The sequence below is a fragment of the Malania oleifera genome, chromosome 4, assembly GCF_029873635.1.
Source record: "Malania oleifera isolate guangnan ecotype guangnan chromosome 4, ASM2987363v1, whole genome shotgun sequence".
Taxonomy (NCBI): domain Eukaryota; kingdom Viridiplantae; phylum Streptophyta; class Magnoliopsida; order Santalales; family Ximeniaceae; genus Malania; species Malania oleifera.
The window spans coordinates 123,282,822-123,303,583 of NC_080420.1; the positions used below are offsets into that span (position 1 = coordinate 123,282,822).

Sequence of the window (20,762 nt, forward strand, 5' to 3'; positions counted from 1 at the left end):
TAAGACAGAATATATGAAATGTAATTTTAGTAATGATAGGAGGAATATTGGAGACAAAGTTAAACTTGATGATGAAGAAATAAATAGAACTTGTAGATTTCGATACTTTGGATATATTTTGCAAGCTGAATGAGAAATTGAAGATGATGTAAGGCATAGAGTTAAAGCAAGTTGGGTAAAATGGAGAAGTACTTCAAGTGTGCTCTGTGATAATAGAATACCCTTAAAATTAAAAGAAAAGTTTTATAGGACAGCTATAAGACCAGCTATGCTATATGGATCAAAATGTTGGGTGACGAAGAAACAGAATATCCAAAAAGTAAAAGTTGCCAAGATGAGAATGCTTAGATGGATGAGTGGTATAACATTGAAAGATAAATTAAGGAATGAACATATTCGCGGTAAGTTAGGTGTAGCTCCTATAGAAGATAAGATAAGGGAGGGACGACTCAGATGGTATGGACACTTGCAACGTATGCCACATAGTGCACCTGTGAGGAAGAGTGACTTAGTTACTGTGGGGGGCAATTGAATGGGTAGGGATGGACCTAAAATAACTTAGGAGAAAATAGTAAGGATTTAATAGCATTGAATCTATCAAAAGAAATGGTTCATGATCGCATAAATTGGCGTAAAAGGATTCATATAGCCGACCCCACCTAGTGGGACTAAGGCTTGGTTTTGTTGTTTTTGTTGTTGTTTTTTTATTTTTTATTTTTGCTGATTTTATTGAATTTCTTTTTCTCTACATATCTGCTCAGATGCTCTCAGACTTCTTTCTTTTTTTCTTCTTCTTCTGGTCTGCTGTGCTGCTCTCAGCCAGAGCTGCAAACCCCCTTTTTATTTTTTTATTTTTTTGGAATTTCTGCACCTTTTTTCCTGAAATTTCTGCTCTGCTACTACTTAAGTCTTCTTCTGTAATGCTCTGCTGCTCTAGGCCCCTATTTGTTGTTCTTTGTTTTTTTAATTTTCCTGTTTCATTTGGAAACTAAGCTGTTTTTTTTCGTGGAAGCATTTCTTTTCTTGGCATTTCAGCTTTTGTTATCTGGAATTTCAGTGAGAGTGGCAGTGCTGCTGCTTTTTTGCTCTTTTTTTTTTCGGTTTTTCTGCTGCTTATTTGTATTTCTATTTTGTGGAACTGATGGCCTGAACATTATATATTATTGAAAATTTGTCTTATAGTATTTATATTTATGTTCTAGTATTAAACAAGTTGACATTTTAAAATTCAAATATTAGTGCTAAGTTGTCTTCAACCAAGAATTCATTATAGAGGGTATTTTACAGACAATTTTATTAAATGCGTGCCTCACTTTTAGGAGGCATGCCTTTGCCTTGTGCCTAGGCTCTAGATACCCTTTGAGCCTCATTGTGCCTTGCGCCTCGACTACTATATTTCGAAACCCCCCCCCCCCCCCCACTTTTTTTTTCTCTAAAGCAATTGCAATATGCCACTCTCTGTTAATCATTTTCTTTTATTTCCTTTTTTCTTTCTTAAATTTCCGGATGAGCCATGCCCATTGCCCGCATCAGCCCCACCCTTGAGTTGTTTTATTTATTTATTTATTTTTTGTCGGACCAATATATTCTGTAATATTAATGTAGCTGATGATTGTACAAGTGTAGTTTGAAATGTGCATGCATGAATGGTGCTTACATTTCATTTTAAATCAAAATTACCACAATGTTTGTCATATAAAAGGAAAACATGCCTATATATATATATATATATATATATATATATATATATATTATTTAATTAACGTCGTTGTCCTGTTGTATCCTCAAATTTTTCAAAATTGTCATATCGCCATTAGTATTGTGTCGTATCTATGTCTTTTGTCAGTATTGGTGCTTCGTAGGTATACTTAAAGTACAAATATTTTAAATATATCAAGAAAGAATTTTTAGTCTAACTTGAGTTAATCTAACCTAACACCTTCAACATTTTTTTCTTCAACAGTCATATTCTCCCTATTAACACAATTTTTGTTGAAGAAATGAGATAATATTAAGATCTATCGATTTATTCTTCATCCATCATATTTGAAATTATTATGACATGAAAACAGATGGTGAAGTTTGATTCTGCACAAAGGCTGATCCTTGATATCAGGAGGGGGCTGTGGGGTGGGTGCTGTCTCCTGCCAATTTGGTGTTGCCTGCCCTGGGGGTGGGTGGGAAGGTTTCTGAAGGTTTGTCTTTGTTGGAGTTCCGGGATATCAGAAAAGAAGAAAAAAGCTTTAGACTAAGTGGCTATATGAGTATTGTGTGGAGCTGTGGATCACCCAAGAAATTGGGAGAAAGCTTTTCTTTGTTTCTGTGATTGCTGTTTATGTTAAAGCTACTGTAATGACTTTAATCATCCATCTAAATTGCTTGTGTTGATTCATGAGTGGGCACCTGCAACTTCTCACCAAAGAGGCCACAACTGTTTCTGCAGAATTCCAGGCTGCTGAATGATGCAAAGAAAAATGAAAATGAGTTTTGGGCCTCTTAGCGTATCAAAGCATGTAATGCAAGCATCCTGGGTTAAAGCCTCACAGGGCTTCCCATTCTTCCCATTCTTGATTTAACATCACGATTAGAAGAATCTTGCCTCTCCAGTTGCAATTAACAAGAGAAAAAAAAACCTAGGAGAACAAATTAAACGAGAAGAGGAAAAAAAGTTCTAGAAGAAAAGGTCCCGAAACTATCCAAAGTTTAGAATCTTGAATCTCCCTGAATGTTGCCCAAAAACATATTTAATTTCGATACATATGCTCATCCAACCTGAAAACACTGAGAATATTAAAAAAAAAAAATTGTAGCAGAGGCACTTTTTCATCACTCCGCGCACCTTCATGCCTTCAGCTAATAGTGAGTGCATGAATTGCTGACTGCAGTTTTAGTGACGTAGAAGATGTTACTACTATTTTTCTAAAGTGTTGGTAATGTAGTGTTTGCTGCTTTTGGTATCAATACCAATTGTATTTTAATGTGTTTTGGCAGTTATCGTTTCTCCTCATGGAATGCGTGGCAGGCTTACTGGATGCTGTCCAAGTGATATTGTGAAACAAGTGTATTTCAGGTTGATTTATTTGTTTATCTATTTATTTAGTTATTCAACATTTTCCTTATACTTTTTGGTTCTTTAATTAATTCTTCCATGGGTATATTCTCCTCCTCTTTCTTCTACATGTGAACAGTTCTGGAAAGTGTAGGACTTCGTGTGGTGTCATTGGTCTACCATACAATGTTTCTCAAGGTTTTGGTTGCCAGCTGAGGGGGCAAAATTGTTATGTTGAAGTTACACTTGGCTGTCCCAGCGGTGGAAGTGAGAAAACACAAAACTCAAATTCTGTTAGGAATTTTTCAAATCATCAAATTGCTGATACTCAAGCAGTGGGAAGAGGTGTTCAGAGGGGATCTCCAGATCATTCTTTGATTTGTGAAAGAACATTTATTTATCCAACTGAGGCAGTGGTTGTCCCGGTCTTGCAAATGCCGTCTGCTAGATCTTCTCTAAAAAGGTGAACTTGTTTTTCTGTGCCTATTTTCCATGTATAAACATTTGCAGGCATGCCATGGACCTTGGATTTTAAGGGTGTGCGTAAATTTAGCTGAGCAGGTGTTGTGTGTTGAACTAACCCAGTGATGTGGCCATATCCAATACTATGAAATTATGTGAATGGGTTTTGTTAATGCTAATCTAACTATTTCTCTTGTGGTACTCCATATCTTCTGAAATTGATCTTCTTCTCTCTCTCTCCCGCTCCCTTTCTCAAGGGATGTGTATGTGTGCATATCAAACTGGTCAGGTTGGTCAGGACCACAAGACAAGGGATCTGATGGTCTTAAGCTTAAATAATGATGCTTGCACTTTCTTATTCTCCTTTTTCTACTTTCTTTCTTAATAAAATTTTCTTCTTTGTCTATAAAATAATAATAATAATAATGACAGTGTTTGCAAATTTGCAGGTTCTGGCTGCAAAATTGGATAGGCCCATCATTGTCTGGATCATCTTTTTTTATGTACTGGTTAGTCAAAATTTCAAGTTATCTATGTCAATGCATTACTTGAGAAAGTGTCGATTATATTTTCCTTTTACTTTAGTTGTAGGTTAAGGTTAATTACTTAATGCCGAATGGTTCCATATGTCATTTAAATGAAATTATATTCATATGTTCTTTTTATTGAGTGAATTATTGTGGATGAAAGTTATCTTTGTTACTTACGCATTGTTTGGCTCTCCAAGTCTCTATAGCTGATAAAAAGAAGAAAAAATAGCTGATTTTGGTTAAAAGTGTTCAACCAAAATACTGTTGGCAAGTTTAAAATGTCAGGGGGTGACAAAATAATGGGATGACAAGGAGGGAAGATAATGACTCTATAGGTAACTCCAGTTCTACAATCCTTTCCTCAAATTCAGATGCACAATAGAGGATCCCTCTAGTGTTTCCATGTTTGGCCTCAAGCTCTGTTGGCACGATTTGACCACGAACGCCTGGAGTTAAAAGAATCTTGTCTCCAGGGTTGAGAATGGAGATTTTACGCATGGTTCAGTTTATAGTTTGGTGATGATGTTCATGTTGGGATTTTATAATTTGGAGAAACTCTTTACACTATTGAAAAAAAAAAAAAAAAATGCTTGGTGCACTCATTGAATTGATGCCCATGACTTAAAAGCTGTTTGGAAATTATTTAGGAAGTTCAGTTATAGTGTTTAAACTCAAAGAAGGATTATGATGGTCAATATTAGCCAATAATTTAATCTAGTGAATTCCTCCACTAAGTATAGGACATAAATGCAAGTTACTTTTATGCAATAAAATCTAGAACATCCTGCTAGAAAACTTGGGTCATGAAAACATTATTAATTGCTGTAGATTGGAGGTGATTTTTTCCTGCAATATTGCATTACCGATTTTTATCATTTACTAATGTATGTTGATTCTTGTTGTTCTGTCTCTCTGCTTCTTTGTGAGTTGATGTTTAAATTTGCTCTTAGATCTTATTTAAGTAGTCTTTTGTTTTGTTTTCTTTTACACTAGTTTGATTTCTGCTATTTCATCTTTCCTCTCATATTGTAGTTCCGATTTTTATGCCTTGGATGGATCATGTATTGAAACCAATGGAAAACATGCACCACATGGTTATAATAGTAGCAGCAACAGTAATAGCAGCAGCATCAGCAGCATAACTAGCAGTTCCAGTGATAGTGATTGCAAGATGACCAGTGGCACTGGTGACCTTGAGGCAGATGCTGATTCATTAACATGCAGACAATCTGGTCTATCTTCTAATGATCAGTTGGAGAATGACTGCCTCAAATTGGTATTGCATTTTATTTATGTTCAGGAAAGAAATATTTTGCAGAGAATGTCTGTGTGCTTGTGTTTATTTCAATGTTTTAAAAGGCGAAGGCATAAGGCGAGGCATTTTACCCTCCGCGAGGTGAGGCGTAAGCTTCAAGGCATTGAGGTGTAAGCATTTTGGGACTTTATTTTTTAAAATAATTAATAAATAAATTTAATTTATATATAGTACAAAAATGAGAAAAAATTTAGAATAATGGAGAAAACAAATAAAAACATAATTTTAAAATACACTGGCAGAGAGTCTCATGGGATTCTGCGATGAACAGCACTGGAGAGAGAGAGTTGAATACTCGAATTAGTTCGAGGAGAGACCTCAGACTGAGAAGAGACCTTGAAGCAGAGAGGCTGTAGGGGTCGCAGAGAGAGACGAGAGGCTGTAGAGGGTCACTGGAGAGAGATGAGAGGTTCAAATGGGTCGTTGGAGGCAGATGAGTGGTTGGAAGGGGTCGTCGATTGGCCGGAGAGAGACGAGAACATGGAGGAGTCTTTGAAGCCAGATACAAGCTTGGAAAGAGACGAGAGGTTTGAAGGGGTCATTGGAGAGAGAGGAGATGTCAGAAGGGGTCGTCGACTCGTCGGAGAGAGACAAGAAGCTGAATGAGTCTTCGAAGCCAGATGCAAGCTTGGAAAGAGACGAGAGGTCTGAAGGGGTCGTCGGAGAGAGAGGAGATGTCAGAAGGGGTCGTCGACTCGTTGGAGAGAGACAAGAAGCTGGAGGAGTCATCGGAGAGAGACGGAAGCTAGGAAGAAAGAAAACTTTGTCGAGAGAGGGGGGGGGGTTTGATGCTCGTCAAAGCCCTATTAGTTCTTTTTCTTTTTTCTTTTTAAATATTTTAAATCAGTCTGCTCCCAAAAGGTGTACACCTTCCCATCTAAGGTGTAAAAGGTGCGCCTTTTGTTCTGAGGCTTATGCATTCTCCGTTGAGGCGTACGCATTTTAGGATTTACGCCTTTCAAGTTATGCCTTAGGGCATTTTATGCTCAAAATGCATCAAAAGGCATACCTCATGAATGCCTTTTAAAACACTGGTGTATTTATCTATTTTTTGATAGAAAGAGAATACATATTAGAAGAAAAAAGGGCATGCGCAGAAAATCATACTAAGATGAGAGGAAACATACAAATAAAATAAAGCCGTTCCCTATCCCTCTTAACATTCCCAAAACAAGTACCCTTGAAACAGCCTGCATTCAAAGCTCGAAGAGATGCCAAAGATCATATCTTGTTGCTAAGCAAAGATACTTGCATTCCATTCCAATGAAATTCCTTCCTAACAGCAAAGTATACGCACCTCCACAAACAAACAGCAACATTAGTCCTCACAAATCTTATAAAAGAAATACTTTGTAGCTCTTCCACTGTCTTTGGATACACCCAAACCTCATTAAATAAGCCAAATTATCTATTCCATATTCCAGGTAAATGAAAAATGCAGAAATAAATGAGAAACAATCTTCGAACCGTTATAACACAAAAAACATACATTGGTGTACAATGCATTTGAAAGCCTTCTACTCAGTGGCATCTTGTTGGTGTTAACTCTATTAAGGGCCACCGACCCAATGCATCATCCTCATTCAGACTTGCCTTTCTAGTATTCTGCTTTATTTGTTGTCTATTTTTAGAATTCCAGCAGAGTATCTAGGAATATAGAGAGAGATTTTCTTTGGTCTGGGGTTTGAGAGAAGAAGGATCATTTGGTTAGTTGGAAGATTGCTTGTAGGCCCAAGGAGGAGGGGGGGGGGTTTGGGTTGTGGTAAGTTGGTGTATAAAAACATTGTTTGAAGAGTAAACAGCTGGGGCATTTTTCCTTGAGAGTGGAGAAATCACTTTAGCATGAACTAAATATAAATTTGTTTGGCAGTTAAATGGGTAGGATGCAAATATGGGTGGTATTCCTTTGAGTCTCCTTGGAGGTATATTTCACAGATCTATTTTGTCTTTCTTCGCTACATCAACCTTTTTTTTTTTCCCTGCAGGTAATGGTTCTCTTATTTGTTTTCAGGAAGACCTTTGGTTGGGTGATCATGCACTTTCAGTTTTTTCCCCCAAGTCTATGTTGTCTCTCCTTGCCAAATGCTGAATTTATGTTTTCCTTTTTGATTTCTAGTGGGGATAATTTCTTTGGTTGTGTTTATTGGAGGGTTTTTGTCCATCCAATAGAAGAGATTTTCGTTCATAGATTCATTGTGGAATCACTCTTGTAAATCCTTTTTTTGAGCATTTGATTTGAGAAAACACATCTTTCTCGCTTCATCATTGTATTTGGAATGCCAAAGTTCCATCTTAAGGTAAAGGCTTCTATTTGGTTGGTCGTTCTTGATTGAGTTAACATCGAGAATCTGTTGCAGAGTTTGGGGGGGGGGGGGTGTGCTTTCTATGGCTTTATATCTGGATATATGTGTTCTTTTGTTTTGACAGTTCGGAATCTGGTTCTCATATTTTCTACTAATGCTCTCTCTATTGGAGGATTGAAATAAGTTGTTTGGCTAGCTTGTAGAGAGCTTGGTTTGTCTGGAATCAGTGTAGGATTTGTTGGCAAGTTCCTTTACAGGTTTTGGGAGAAGTGGAGATGCTTTGGCTTTATGGATGTGTGTGTTTTTTGCTGTTTTGTTGGTATTTGGTTGGAACAGAATGCTCAAATCTTTTTACAGGGAAGAAGATGTTGTGTTTGATGCTTTGGGATACGTTTCCTTATTTGGCTTCACTTTGGGTTGTTGCAGCTGGTTGTTTTAAAGGGGTGTGCTTTTCGGATTTGCAGCAAGACTGGCTGGCTATGTTATTTTTTCTTATCTTTTTCTCATGGATTTTTTATGCTTCTTGTACATTATTTCCTCATAAAATATTTTATTTTTCCATAAAAAAGTGAACCAACCAAACAAATGCTTAGTCTTAGATTGGACTCCGCAAGTTTATGCATTTGTCTTTTCTGTTATGATTGTTTTGTTGCTTTCAGTAATTGTTCTTTTTAATGCTTAACTTGCCATGGTTGGGATTGGACCTAGTTTGCATTCAAATTAGTTCATTTAGTTAGAAAAGTTTTGAAGTCACACCCATTACATTGGGAAAAATTATCTGCCTTCATTCTGTTTACACTTAAATGATGAGTTTGCTTAGTCATATCGGATTGCTGAACAATGCCAGTGTGAAGGGATGGAGATGAGATGTCAACCAAATTATTTGCTTTATAGGGGAGTGGGTTATTTTTTTTGTGTTTTATACTGCAGAATGGGTTCCCATTTTGTTGGATTTATGATCAGTCGATTGCTTGGAGTCGTGCAAGCTTCATTCTGGATAAATTTATTTTTGGTTTGAGTGGTCTTTCAGTGGTTGTACTAGAATCTGGAAATGGCAGCATGAGTTCAATACTTTTACAGATAAACTATATACTATGTGAAGACAAGAGGGATAGATGAAGGGTGGTGGGAAAGAAATGGTATGTTCACCCAAATATTCTGGGTTTAAATCACGCCCTCGTATCTAATCAATATGCCAGAAAGTTTCGTTTTCATTCTGACTGCTATCTAAATCTAGATGCGGGACATGCTTTTTTTTGGTAGACATATTTTGTCCAGGGAGAATGGTAAAGTTTTCTTCTTAGCTGATTGTAATTCCACTGTAACATGACTGAAAGAACATTTTTTTTTTTTACTGCAGGGTGCCAAGCGCCCTCGAACAGGGATGTCGGAAACATTTGGTCAAGTGGGTACAGTCATAAATGCTCCCGCGCAAGATATGTACAAATCTGAGTTTGGCTCTGTTGAAGTTAACAATTCAGCCATTACTGGAGTTGCAAACGAGCCAATTGGATCTCATTGGGACTGGGATGACGACGACAGGGGGGTAGGCATGGATATCCAGGCACTTCTCTCTGAGTTTGGAGATTTTGGTGACTTCTTTGAGAATGATGCTTTGCCATTTGGAGAGGTACATACTTAATTCTCTACATAGGGCATCTTGATATCCCATACATTGTATATAAAATGATGGTTGCAGGCCCCCATTTCTTATGATATATTTACTGAAGGGGACCAATAAGGTTGAAACTTTTATAACTAACATGTTAATGGAAGTTTCATTTGGAAGCAACGTTTTCCCTTGTGCCTGTGTGAATTGTCTATGCAGGTTGCCTTTGCAAGATTTCTTAGATTGTTGGGGATAAGGTAGCCTTTATTGCTTCGATTGGAACACAGAAGTTGCTGTTTTTATTATAACAATTTATTTTATTGTGATCTATATGGACTCTGCTGCTCATGAGTCATGACAGCGAATGTAGTGTTTTTAATCTTAATATGTTATTCTTCTGGGAAAAACATGTATACTTGATGGTTGGGATCAACATTGTGCATTTTTTGATTTTCTATCCCATCAATGGCCCTTAAATTATATATGAGTGTGTGTATCTATATCTAGTGATATTTTCTATTTTTTTTTTATAAAAAGTAAATTGCGGTGATCTTCAAGGTATGATACAAGTCAAGTTTTGCAATTTTTATCTTGAGCATCATTTTCATTGTTGTTCTCTTTTGAGAGTTGTAGTGTGAGTAGGCCCTATCTCGTCTGCTTCATTTTATTTATTTAACTATTTTCTTAGTTATTCATTTTCCTGCATGACAGTATTATGCTAGATTCATGTCAAAACTTATCATGGCCCTTTTTCTGATGAAGCCTCCAGGAACTGCAGAGTCACAGGCTCTTATGTATTCTGCTCCAGATTGTGGAGATGTTGGTAGCAGCCCCTGTGCTGCTGTTATGGATATTTCAGATCAGATGTTTTTGCCTATGACTTTCCCATCCTTTGAGAGTCCTCTTCCGGTGGCTGCAGAGGAGAGTGTTAGCAAAAATCAAGAATGCACAAATAACATTATATCGGCAGGCCCAGCATACTGTACTCCAGCGTCCTCCACAGGTGAGTTTGACCATTTAATCAAAGCTGAAGCACTGATGACATTTGCTCCTGAATATGGAGCTGTTGAAACCCCTACAAGTGAGTTATCCTCATCAATTTTCAGAAGCCCGTATCTGCCAAAATCTCGAAAAGTTGAGAGTCCAGGTTCTAGCTCAAACAATTACACATATGGTGCAACACCACCTTCTTCTCCTTGCTTTGATGGATCAGATGGGAAGCCTGACATGCCTGTAAATTCAAAAGCATGTTCTGGAAGCCATGATTCAAGTGGTAATCCTCAGATGAAGAAATATTATACATTAGTGGACTCTGGGAAGGAGCAGAATAAAAAGTTCAATGCATGCAAGAATGGTGTTGCTTCAGGCAAGGTGGTGACCCAATCTCCATTCTCTGGTTTCAATTCTGTTAATGCTGTCAAATCTACTTACAGGAAAACAACTGAAGGCACATATGGTGCAGAGCATTTCCTTTTATCTATGAAGACTCTGCTTGCAACTGAAGTTGAATGCATATTGTTCCAAGCTTCTATGTGTAGGATACGGCACACACTGTTGTCTTCCAATAGCCCTATGCCCATGGGTTTTAATAGGATGGCTGGAAACACTGTTTTCAATCAGCTATCTGGAGACCCAAGCACCATGGCAGACAGCATATCAAACAAGTATGAGGTAAAGAAAAGAGAATCAATACCCATTAGAATAGCTGGTGATATTGATGGTGGAATGCAAGATGGGCCCCTTCATGCCCCTGTTGGTGTTTGGCGCTCTGTTGGAGGGCCTAAAAGTGTGAAACCTGCTAATTCACCTAGTGTTGAAATTTGCCCCTCTTTGACACATACTTCATTTAATGAGGAAAGTATGCTTTCATATGGGCAAAGGCAACCGCTTCAAGAACTTCTGGATGGGCTGGCATTACTTGTCCAACAGGCTACTTCCTTTGTTGATGTGTCACTGGATGCTGATTATGGTGATGGGTTTTATGGTTGGCTTGCATTACAAGAGCAGTGGAGGCGTGGACTTTGTTGTGGGCCTTCCATGGTCCATGCTGGTTGTGGGGGAACTTTAGCTTCTAGTCATTCTTTGGACATTGCTGGCATGGAGTTAGCAGATCCACTATCAGCTGATGTAAATTCCTTTCTACTTGTTGAAATTCTTTTTATTATGATATTTATGCTTTTTTTTTAGTTCCTTTCAGGCATAGCCAAATAAAAATTTAACAGATTTCATTTAGAATAGTTGATTAATTAGCTTGCAAGGCTTAAAGTTGCCACAGAACATTGGATTTTGTGTTTGATATACTCATTACAAGGGAAGAGAATGAGTAATTAATAGATCTATGTAAGAGAATTAGGCTGTGGAACTTGAAGGGAGATATCTCAAAAATTTTGAAGATAGAATAATATAAGGCAATTAGATGGTAGAAGATAAAAAGACCACGCATACAATGTAATAAATAGCAACTTACGCTAGGAGTATAACAAAAGTGGTTCTAGGTTAATCCAAAAGATGGTTGTGGCAAAGAGAGTTATGGTGGGATGAGGACATTCAAAGAGAAATCAAAATGAAGAGGAAATATTCTGAGGCATGACAGCAATTTAAAAATTGTAAAAGATAATTGGGCAAGAAAAGATGCAAAAAGGTTGCTAGAAAAGCTAAATTGAGAGCATATAGTACACTTTAAAGCATACTAGGGGCTAAGAATGGAGAAGAAGATATATATGTGTGTGTGTGTGTGTATTTTTAAGTGTTAAAGAAGGATAAATATGGAGAATGCTAATGCTTGGTAAAAAAAATTAGAAAACAAAGGTGATGAATATTGCATTAATCTATTTGATGAATGCCAAATAATACAACAACAACAAAACCAAGACTTAGTCCCACTAGGTGGGGTCGGCTATATGAATCCTTTTCCGTCAATTTATGCAATCATGGACCATTTCTTTTGATAGATTTAAGGATATTAAATTCTTACTCAATATCTCCTCCCAAGTTATTCTAGGTCTAGCCCTACCCCTCTACTGCCTCCCATAGTAACTGAGTCACTCTTCCTCACAGGTGCACTATGTGGCCTACGTTGCAAGTGTCCATACCATCTGAGTTGTCCCTCCCTTATCTTATCTTTTATAGTAGCTACACCTAACTTACAACGAATATGTTCATTCCTTAATTTATCTTTCAATGTTATACCACTCATCCATCTCAGCATTCTCATCTTGGCAACTTTTATTTTTTGGATATTATGTTTCTTCGTTGCCCAACATTCTGATCCATATAGCATAGCTGGTCTTATAGCTGTCCTATAAAACTTCCCTTTTAATTTTTAGGGTATTCTACGGTCACAAAGCACACTTGAAGCCCTTCTCCATTTTACCTAACCTGCTTTGAATCTATGCATTACATCATCTTCGATTTCTCCTTTAGCTTGCATAATAGATCCAAGGTATCGAAATCTACAAGTGTTATTAATTTCTTCATTTTTCAAGTTTAACTTTGTCTCAAATATTCCGCCTATCATTACTAAAATTACATTTCATATATTCTGTCTCATTTCTACTTATCCTAAAGCCTCTAGATTCCAAAGCTTCTCTCCATAATTCTAACTTAGCCTCTACTCCGTCCCTAGTTTCGTCAATTAATACAATATCATCTGCAAACAACATACACCATGGAACCTCCTTTTGAATGCCAAATAATACGCTACCTAAAAATCTATGCATACACACATACACGCACATATATATATTATATGTAGTTAGGCGGCTTAAATCTATAATTAACCATGGGGAAAAAGCTAAAATTTTGAGATACATCTAAACAAAAATATCAGAGCAGAAAAATTTAACTTTGTATTAGAAAAGATGAAAGTTGGAAATTTTGTAGGACTGGATGGCATCCCCCTAGTTAAATTTGGACATATTTAAGAAATAATGCGGAATAAGGTTGACTCGTTTATTTAACAAAATTATGAGGACTAAGAAAATAAAATGAATGAGGGAAGTATTTAGAATTGTGATAACTATGGTGGAATTAAACTTACAAGTCATAAAATAACTGAGAAAAAACACTAATTGGACAAAGATTAAGATAGGAAATGAGGGTATTAGAAAATCAATTTATGGAGATCCATTATAGAGGTCTTATATATATATATTATGAAGATAAAATGAAAATAATATTGGGAAAAGAAGAGGTATTTGGACATGGTTTTTATCAGTGTTTTAGAAGGCTCAATCGAGGCCCGAAGGCAAGGCATGCCTAAAATGCCTCGAGGATCAATTTGAAATAGCAAATTCCAAAAAGGCTAAAACATTACATCCCGAGGCTTACACATTTTCACAAAAAGCACTCCTTTTGTGCATTTTTAGTTGAGTCTTACGCATTTTGGGTGTGTGATTCTCAAGTTAGAATCGGTTAGAAAATTTTAAATGCATGTTTGTATAAAAGGAATGTCATAATATGAGTTTATTTCAAAAACTCTTGAACCTCAACCTTTTTGAAATAACTGAGAGTTGTATCTTGCATCATGAAAATATTTTGAACTTTGTAATGGTATAGCTATCTCTTGTCATGATTTATATCCTGTATTCAAGTTAGCAATTTTTGAATGGCCAACCAGTATTTGCAAACTACATCTTGTTTTTTTTTTTTACATTATATTTGTGATTTTATTAAATTTTACTTTATTTTAAATATATATAATTTATTTAACGTATTTTTATCTTAAAAACAAATTTTCGAAAGGCTTATGCCCCAATGCCTTAAGGCTTACACCTTGCCTCCTAAAATTTAAAACGCTTTGCCTTGTGCCTTTGCCTTTTAAAACATTGGTTTTTATTGACTTGAGAAGGATTACGATAAAGTGCCTAGGAAAGTTGTGTGATGTGTTCTAGATGAGAAAAGAGTATATAGTAGAGGTCATTTAAAATTTTGTATGGCGTGATGACTAGGACTGCGGGAGGGGAAACTAAGGAGTTTCCAGTTACATCAGTTTTACATTGAGAATTGCTTTAATTACTCCAATTTTTACTTGAGTTATTTAGTAGATAATCAAGATGAGGTTCTGTGGTGTGTACCATTTGTTGATGATTTTGTTTTGATAGATTAAGGGAAAAGTCCAAGTCAGAACTATGAAGAACCATGAGCTTTCAAGAAACATAGGAGTAAGAATGAATACATGAAATGAAATTTCAGAAAAATTTTAGGGGAGTTAATAAAATCATAAAGTAAACTTGATGGTCAAGAAATTATTGGAAGTAGTAGATTCCATTAACTTAGATTGATGATAAGTAGGAGAAGAAATTAAAGGAGATCTGCTCTTCAATTTATACAGAGAGTAAGTTTTTATGATCTGGTCTTGGTGATTGTTGGAGGATCCTTAATTGGAATGTGGATAGGAGGCCAAAGAGGGGGTTTGGGTTTTTGGAATTGGTGTTTGGTGTTTAAGAAATTTTCTTTGGTGGTGGAATGGTTATGGATTTCTCCGTTAGAAACAAACACCATTTGGCACAAGATTAATAGTTGCAAATATGGTCTTCATTATAATGATTGCCATGTGAAGGTGGTAATTTTTATACTCATTCGAGTCTCAGGTAATTTATCGTCTGGGATCTCTTCTATTTCCAACCCCCTCCCCCAATATTGGAGTTAGGGTGGTATGGTAATTCTAATAGTTTTTGGGAAGATATCTGGCTTGTGCATGTTCCTTTGTCTGATTCATTTCCTTGTTTCTTTAGCCTGCCTTATATCCATAATGCCCAAATTTATTTGCTTAATCTAGGGAGGAGAATTCTCTCTTTTGAGATTTCAATTTCTTTCAAATTCTCAATGTAAAAGAAGTGGATGAACTCGTTAGTTTGGTGGTGGTTCTTGATTCTTTTGTTCCTCATCCTAGGAGTGATGTTCAAACTTGGCATGTGGTCTTACTCTGGCACCTTTTCTTCCAAATATTTTCTGTTGCAATCCTCTGCTCCCCCTCTTCCTTTGGAAAAGGCTATTTCAAAGGCAAAAGTTCCTTCTAAAATTACAGCATTCACCTGGACTTTGATTCTGAACAGAAATACTGATGGCTTGTTGTAGGTGAGGAAACCTATTAAAGCAATCAGTCTGGATACCTGTGTTATGTGCTTAGCTTCCAGTCAGAAAAATGATCGACTGTTTCTTCAATGTCACATGGCTATTCTGTTTACTGTTTAGATCTTTTCACTGTTCTTATCAAGATGTAGATTTGCCTTAATGGTGTAGGTGAATTTTCAAGGATGAAGTTTTGAGTCTTTGCAAGAATAAGAGAAGGGAAAGTGCTGTGGCAATGTGCTTGGTTTTTTGTTCTTTGGGTGCTGCGGGGGAAAGAGATGCTTTAATTTTTGAAAATCCTGTTATTTCTTCTCAATATCTTTGGGATAGAGTTGTTTTTCTTGCTACTCTTTTGGCTTTAGCTGTGCTGATGTACTGATATGTTTCTTCAACTGATATGCAAAGCATTGGAAGATAACTCTTTTTTAATTATTTCTTATTCCTGAGAGGATAACTTAGTTCTTTACTTTTTTCTTTGACTTTATTAAATTTATTTTTCAATATATGGACATGTTAGTACTGGCTTATGTGTAAGGGAATGAAGATTGAGATGGTTGGGCCCTTGTAATGTAGACTGAGTAGCGAACTGGTAAGAGATTGCCTTTAAATGATGTTAGAGGCTCTTAGAGAGATGATTAGACTTAATAACACATATGGAGACGGTAAAAGGATTTGATAGCTCCAACTTTAAGAGGATGTTCCATTGGTTTAGCAGGCAGTAAAAGGATTTGATAGCACTACAACTTTAAAAGGATGTTCCATAAATCAAGCTGACCTGTGAAAAAGATTCCCTATAGCGGGCATCACTCAGTGGAACTCGAGGCCGTGCTGCTGCAGCTGTTGTGTCATTGGGGAAAATATGTATATATATATATATATATATTTTGTGGAATAATGGTTATAACATATTCTTGCACTAAGATCTCATTCTTGCTCATCTAGATACACTAGTGTGAAATAGCGTAGATAGGGACTTTTTGCAGCATCACTCTAGGCATTGAAGAATGGATCCCTTGCTATAATGATTGATGCTTATATCAGTTGCGTTCAATAACATAGAACATTAAATCTGGTGCAGCCAAAGTCAAGTGAAAACACAGAAACATATTCTTGACATGACCAATGAGTGTTACTCCTCAATAAAGAGTGTCATTTTAGTGTTGATGGCTTTACCATTTCGATATGCTAGACAGAAGAATAAAATTGAATTACTGCTCACGTTGGTGCAGAGCTCATTTTGTTCTACAATAGTGGATTGGTTTGCTTATGCAATATATTGTAATTGCTTAGTTTGAGGTAGAACAGGTAAAAAGCATAACTGCAGGATATTTTTAGATATTCCAAATGTTTTTGTTCCCATGAACATCACAACATTGTCTCATTTTATGTAGTACTCATGTCAACATTGTCTTATCTTATGATACGAAATTTTTTTTACTGTTTACCATGACAAATTTATTGTGATTATTTTTCCTCGCTTCTATTTGACTTGCACTTTTCTAGTATATGCTTTAATAAACTGTATGTTTTCAGGATATACTAACCATATTGTCTATGCATACTGAAAAGGCTGGAGATACTTTTTTTTATAATGAAACAGCTCACTTATGTTGCTAGTTAAAATTTCTTTCTTTGACTAATATTAAAAAAAAAAATTCTTTCTTTGACTTTCTCTTCTGGGTTTATATAAATTTGTTTTGGTATTTTTATCTTTTTAGTTATTAGGTTCATTTGCATAAAAGGATTCATGTAGCTGACCCCGCCTAGACTTAATGCTTGGCTTCTTGTTGTCGTTGTTGCTGTCGGTTGTTTAGTTATTAGGTCTGCGCTGCTATTTTCTTTTTTATTTTCTGTAGCTTGAGATAAAGGAAAGATGAAGGTACTTTACCTTGTCAGGAATTAGAAGGTGGGAACTCTCTTTTAAGACAAGCAGATGTTTAGCTCATGAGAAATGTGACTGTGGCTTGTGTGCTTGTTATTTGTGCTAATTTTGTTTCAATTTTTTTCTTTTACTTAGATGAAATTTTGTGAAAATAATTAACTGGTTTAGGGTACAACTCTCTCTCTCTCTCTCTCTTGTGGCACGCAACCTACTGGTTGGCCCTACAGCTAATGCTGTGTGCTAATGCTAGTGCACTCTGCTCCTCCCCCCATTTCTGTTTTACCCTTCTGTTTTGGGGAAAGAAGGGTGATGGGGGTGGCGGTAAGTTCATGTCAGTTGTAGTTTCTTATTTATACACTAGTCAAATGTTAATATTTTTTAGGATATGATGGGAAGCTATAAGGATTATTAAATTTTTTAAATTGAAATTACTCTGTTAAATTACTTATATACCCATGATTTTTTAATTTTTAATCAAAGATAGCTTGAGGGCTTTTTACGAAGAATGAGGGAAAAATATGCAGGTTGAAAACTGCCCCCTCTATCCTTAACTCATGGTCCCTTATCCTGCAATTATTTTTTTGGATGTTTATTTTATAATACTTATGCAAAGAATGTCTTGCCTCAGGTTCATGCATCATGTGTGATTAGCTTGCTGCAGTCTGACATTAAAACAGCATTAAAATCTGCTTTCAGCAATTTGGATGGTCCATTGTCTGTTAATGATTGGTGCAAAGGCCGCAGTCAATCTGGTGATGTAGCGACCACATGTGAAGGATTTTCTGCTGATTCCACTGTTAGCGAGTGTCGGGATTCTTCAAGTACTGTGACCTTATCTGTTGGTGATCCAATCAGCCCATCTCAGTCTTCTAGTGGTGGGTCATCTTGCCTTAAAGGTATGGGTAAGCATTTCTGTACTTTGTTGAGATTCTGAGATTACAGATGCTGTACTAACAGCTGGGCTGTTGGCAGTGTCCAGTACTGCAGATGGAGTTAGAGCTGACGACTCATGCCAAAGGAGATTTAATCAAGACAGTTGTAATCCAGAGTTGGAGCAGCAAGTGGGCTCCCGTCTCCGACCAACACTGCTTGTTCTTCCATTACCAGCTATTCTTGTTGGGTATGAATTTGTTTATACTGGATATCAATTTCAATTTTTTTTTTTTTCAAAAAAAAGTCATATTATCAAGTGGCACTTGATTACTGTTTAAGCAAGGATATTGTCAATTGTTGACTAATATGTAGTGTTCCTCTAATAGATAAATTGAAGTAATGTTGATTTCAACTTAAGGTACAATAATGTATAAATTTATGAAAGCTTTGGTAAGATATGAAAATTAGTGATTAGGATTTAGGAACAATTATAGAGCATGGGCGGTTTGGGATGACATCTACATGGCAATATGCAAAGATATATGTATTTATGCAGATAATGGAGCAATATTAAGTATATACCCCTCCCACCAAAACAATACAAAGCACATGTATACACACACTTCTTTCTCATCCGCTTGCTTTCATAGAAATTCTAAATGTATGGTTTCTCCTGTGAAATAGAGAAGTTTAGTTTATATGAGTTCCAGATAGACTGTTGTAGGGTTCTCTTTTATTTAGAATTATCTTACAATACAATAAAAGAAAAATTGTCATAATATTTTAAATCTGTATATAAAATGAATCATCAGTATATTGAAGTGTTAGGCCAGTCAAGAAAGTGTCCTAAATTTGAACTATATTGTAAAACTATACCCAAAGACATGTTGGATACACTCTTTACTGAGACTTATTAGATGATATTTGATGCTTACTTGGACATGCATCACCTGTACTGGAAGCTTTTGGCAGATACAGGGCCCTCCTTTTGCTATTATATAGCTTTACTCATTGTTAAGCACAAATAATGGTTCATGTTATAGGTACCAGGATGATTGGCTTAAGGTGTCAGCAAGCTCTCTGCAACTATGGGAAAAGGCTCCTCTAGAACCCTATGCTCTTCAAAAACCTGTAAGAATCTTTGAACAGTTTGTAACTAATGCTCGGACATCTCTAGTTTGTGTGATTGAGGGCGAGCCTTGACACAATGTAATGGCATTACTCTCAGACCTAAAGGTCACAGGTTCAATTGACACCAACAGCCTCCCCTAATATGGAGGCTAAGTACATTATGCCCACCCTAGACTACCCCGAGATAGCCTGGGAGCCTTACACAGTGGCTGTTGCAGTTGCATTTGTTTGTGTAATAGCTGCAAAAGAAATTTTAGAAGATAAATTATGGCTTCTGCTTGCCAATAAATTTACAATGTTTTACCTTTCTTATTTTTTATTAACTGTTGCAGATGACTTATCATGTTATATGTCCAGACATTGATCCTCTTACCTCTGCTGCTGCTGATTTTTTTCAACAACTAGGAACTGGTGAGTGAGATGAATCAGTAAAATTTATGCACAATATTTGAATGCACAGGTTGTTGCCCGCACCATAGATAGCTGAAAAGTTTTATTTTTGGTATGTTTCATATAGAAAAATTCTTCTCCATTTATTTTCTGTGTTGAATGATCTTCCACCTTCTACATTATTAAACCTGTTGGTGTTTTATTAAAAAGGAATAATTAGAGAACTATATTTTGGATACTTTCATGCTGTTTTTTTTTTTTTTAAATTTTATTTTATTTTATATGTGGTGGTGGTGGAAGAAGGAACAATGTAGCATGTGGGCAAACTGGAGCAGGGGCCAACTCTTTGCGCCAAAGCCCCTTGTTTTTGCTCCTCCTTTTTGCCAACTCTGGTTGGTGTTGGAAAACATGTGCAAACTTCTTGTTGAAGTATGTGCAATTACGGAGATACCCACTGCCAGTTACCGAGTTTTATGCCTCTGAATCTTTATGTTTCTATATTATTGATGCAATTTCTATCTCAAGTATTTCCCCCTTCTAATTCCACAAATGAATGATCTTCCTTCTCTCTCTTTTTATTATTCATCAATGATTGAGGTTGTCTTCTTTTCCCTCCTTTTATATCTTGTGAGTAATCATTAAGTCTTCTATGATTTTTCTTCTCCAGTTTATGAGACGTGCAAACTGGGAAGTCATTCCCCCCAAAGTTTGGGAAATCAAATGGAGATTGACTCTGCAAAATCTTCATCCCCTGGTTTTGTTTTACTTGATTGTCCTCAATCAATGAAGATAGAAAGCAGTAATGCATCTCTTGTGGGATCAATAAGTGATTATTTCCTATCTCTGTCCAATGGATGGGATTTAACCAGTTTCCTTAGGTCTCTTTCAAGGGTTTTGAAAGCTCTGAAACTTGGTTCATGCTTGACAACAAATCCAAAAGAAGGAAATAGTGGTCCTTGTACGGTAAGTTGCATGTTATTTTCAATTCCACTATTTTATAGAAATTATTTATTTCAGCTTACTTAAGCTAAATCCTAGCATAATTGGTTGCGACTCTTAGTTCTTAATATTAGGTGGAGTGGTACTGTTTGCATGCACGAGTTGTGCTTTGTTGTTCCAGATGGTGTTAGCTTTTTGATACCACTA

The 20,762-nt window shown here is 36.3% G+C and overlaps 1 protein-coding gene across 1 annotated transcript in view; it reads left to right on the plus strand.

Annotated features, from left to right (window-relative positions):
* Positions 1–20,762, plus strand: part of LOC131154394 (mediator of RNA polymerase II transcription subunit 13) — a 65,410-nt gene that overhangs the window by 39,409 nt on the left and 5,239 nt on the right. The window contains exons 10-20 of the mRNA XM_058107128.1: positions 2,992–3,070; positions 3,189–3,512; positions 3,961–4,020; positions 5,074–5,317; positions 9,020–9,289; positions 10,031–11,395; positions 17,851–18,118; positions 18,195–18,342; positions 19,139–19,226; positions 19,559–19,637; positions 20,284–20,579. Coding sequence (XP_057963111.1) covers positions 2,992–3,070; positions 3,189–3,512; positions 3,961–4,020; positions 5,074–5,317; positions 9,020–9,289; positions 10,031–11,395; positions 17,851–18,118; positions 18,195–18,342; positions 19,139–19,226; positions 19,559–19,637; positions 20,284–20,579 — 3,221 coding nt within the window. The remainder of the gene's footprint in view (positions 1–2,991; positions 3,071–3,188; positions 3,513–3,960; positions 4,021–5,073; positions 5,318–9,019; positions 9,290–10,030; positions 11,396–17,850; positions 18,119–18,194; positions 18,343–19,138; positions 19,227–19,558; positions 19,638–20,283; positions 20,580–20,762) is intronic.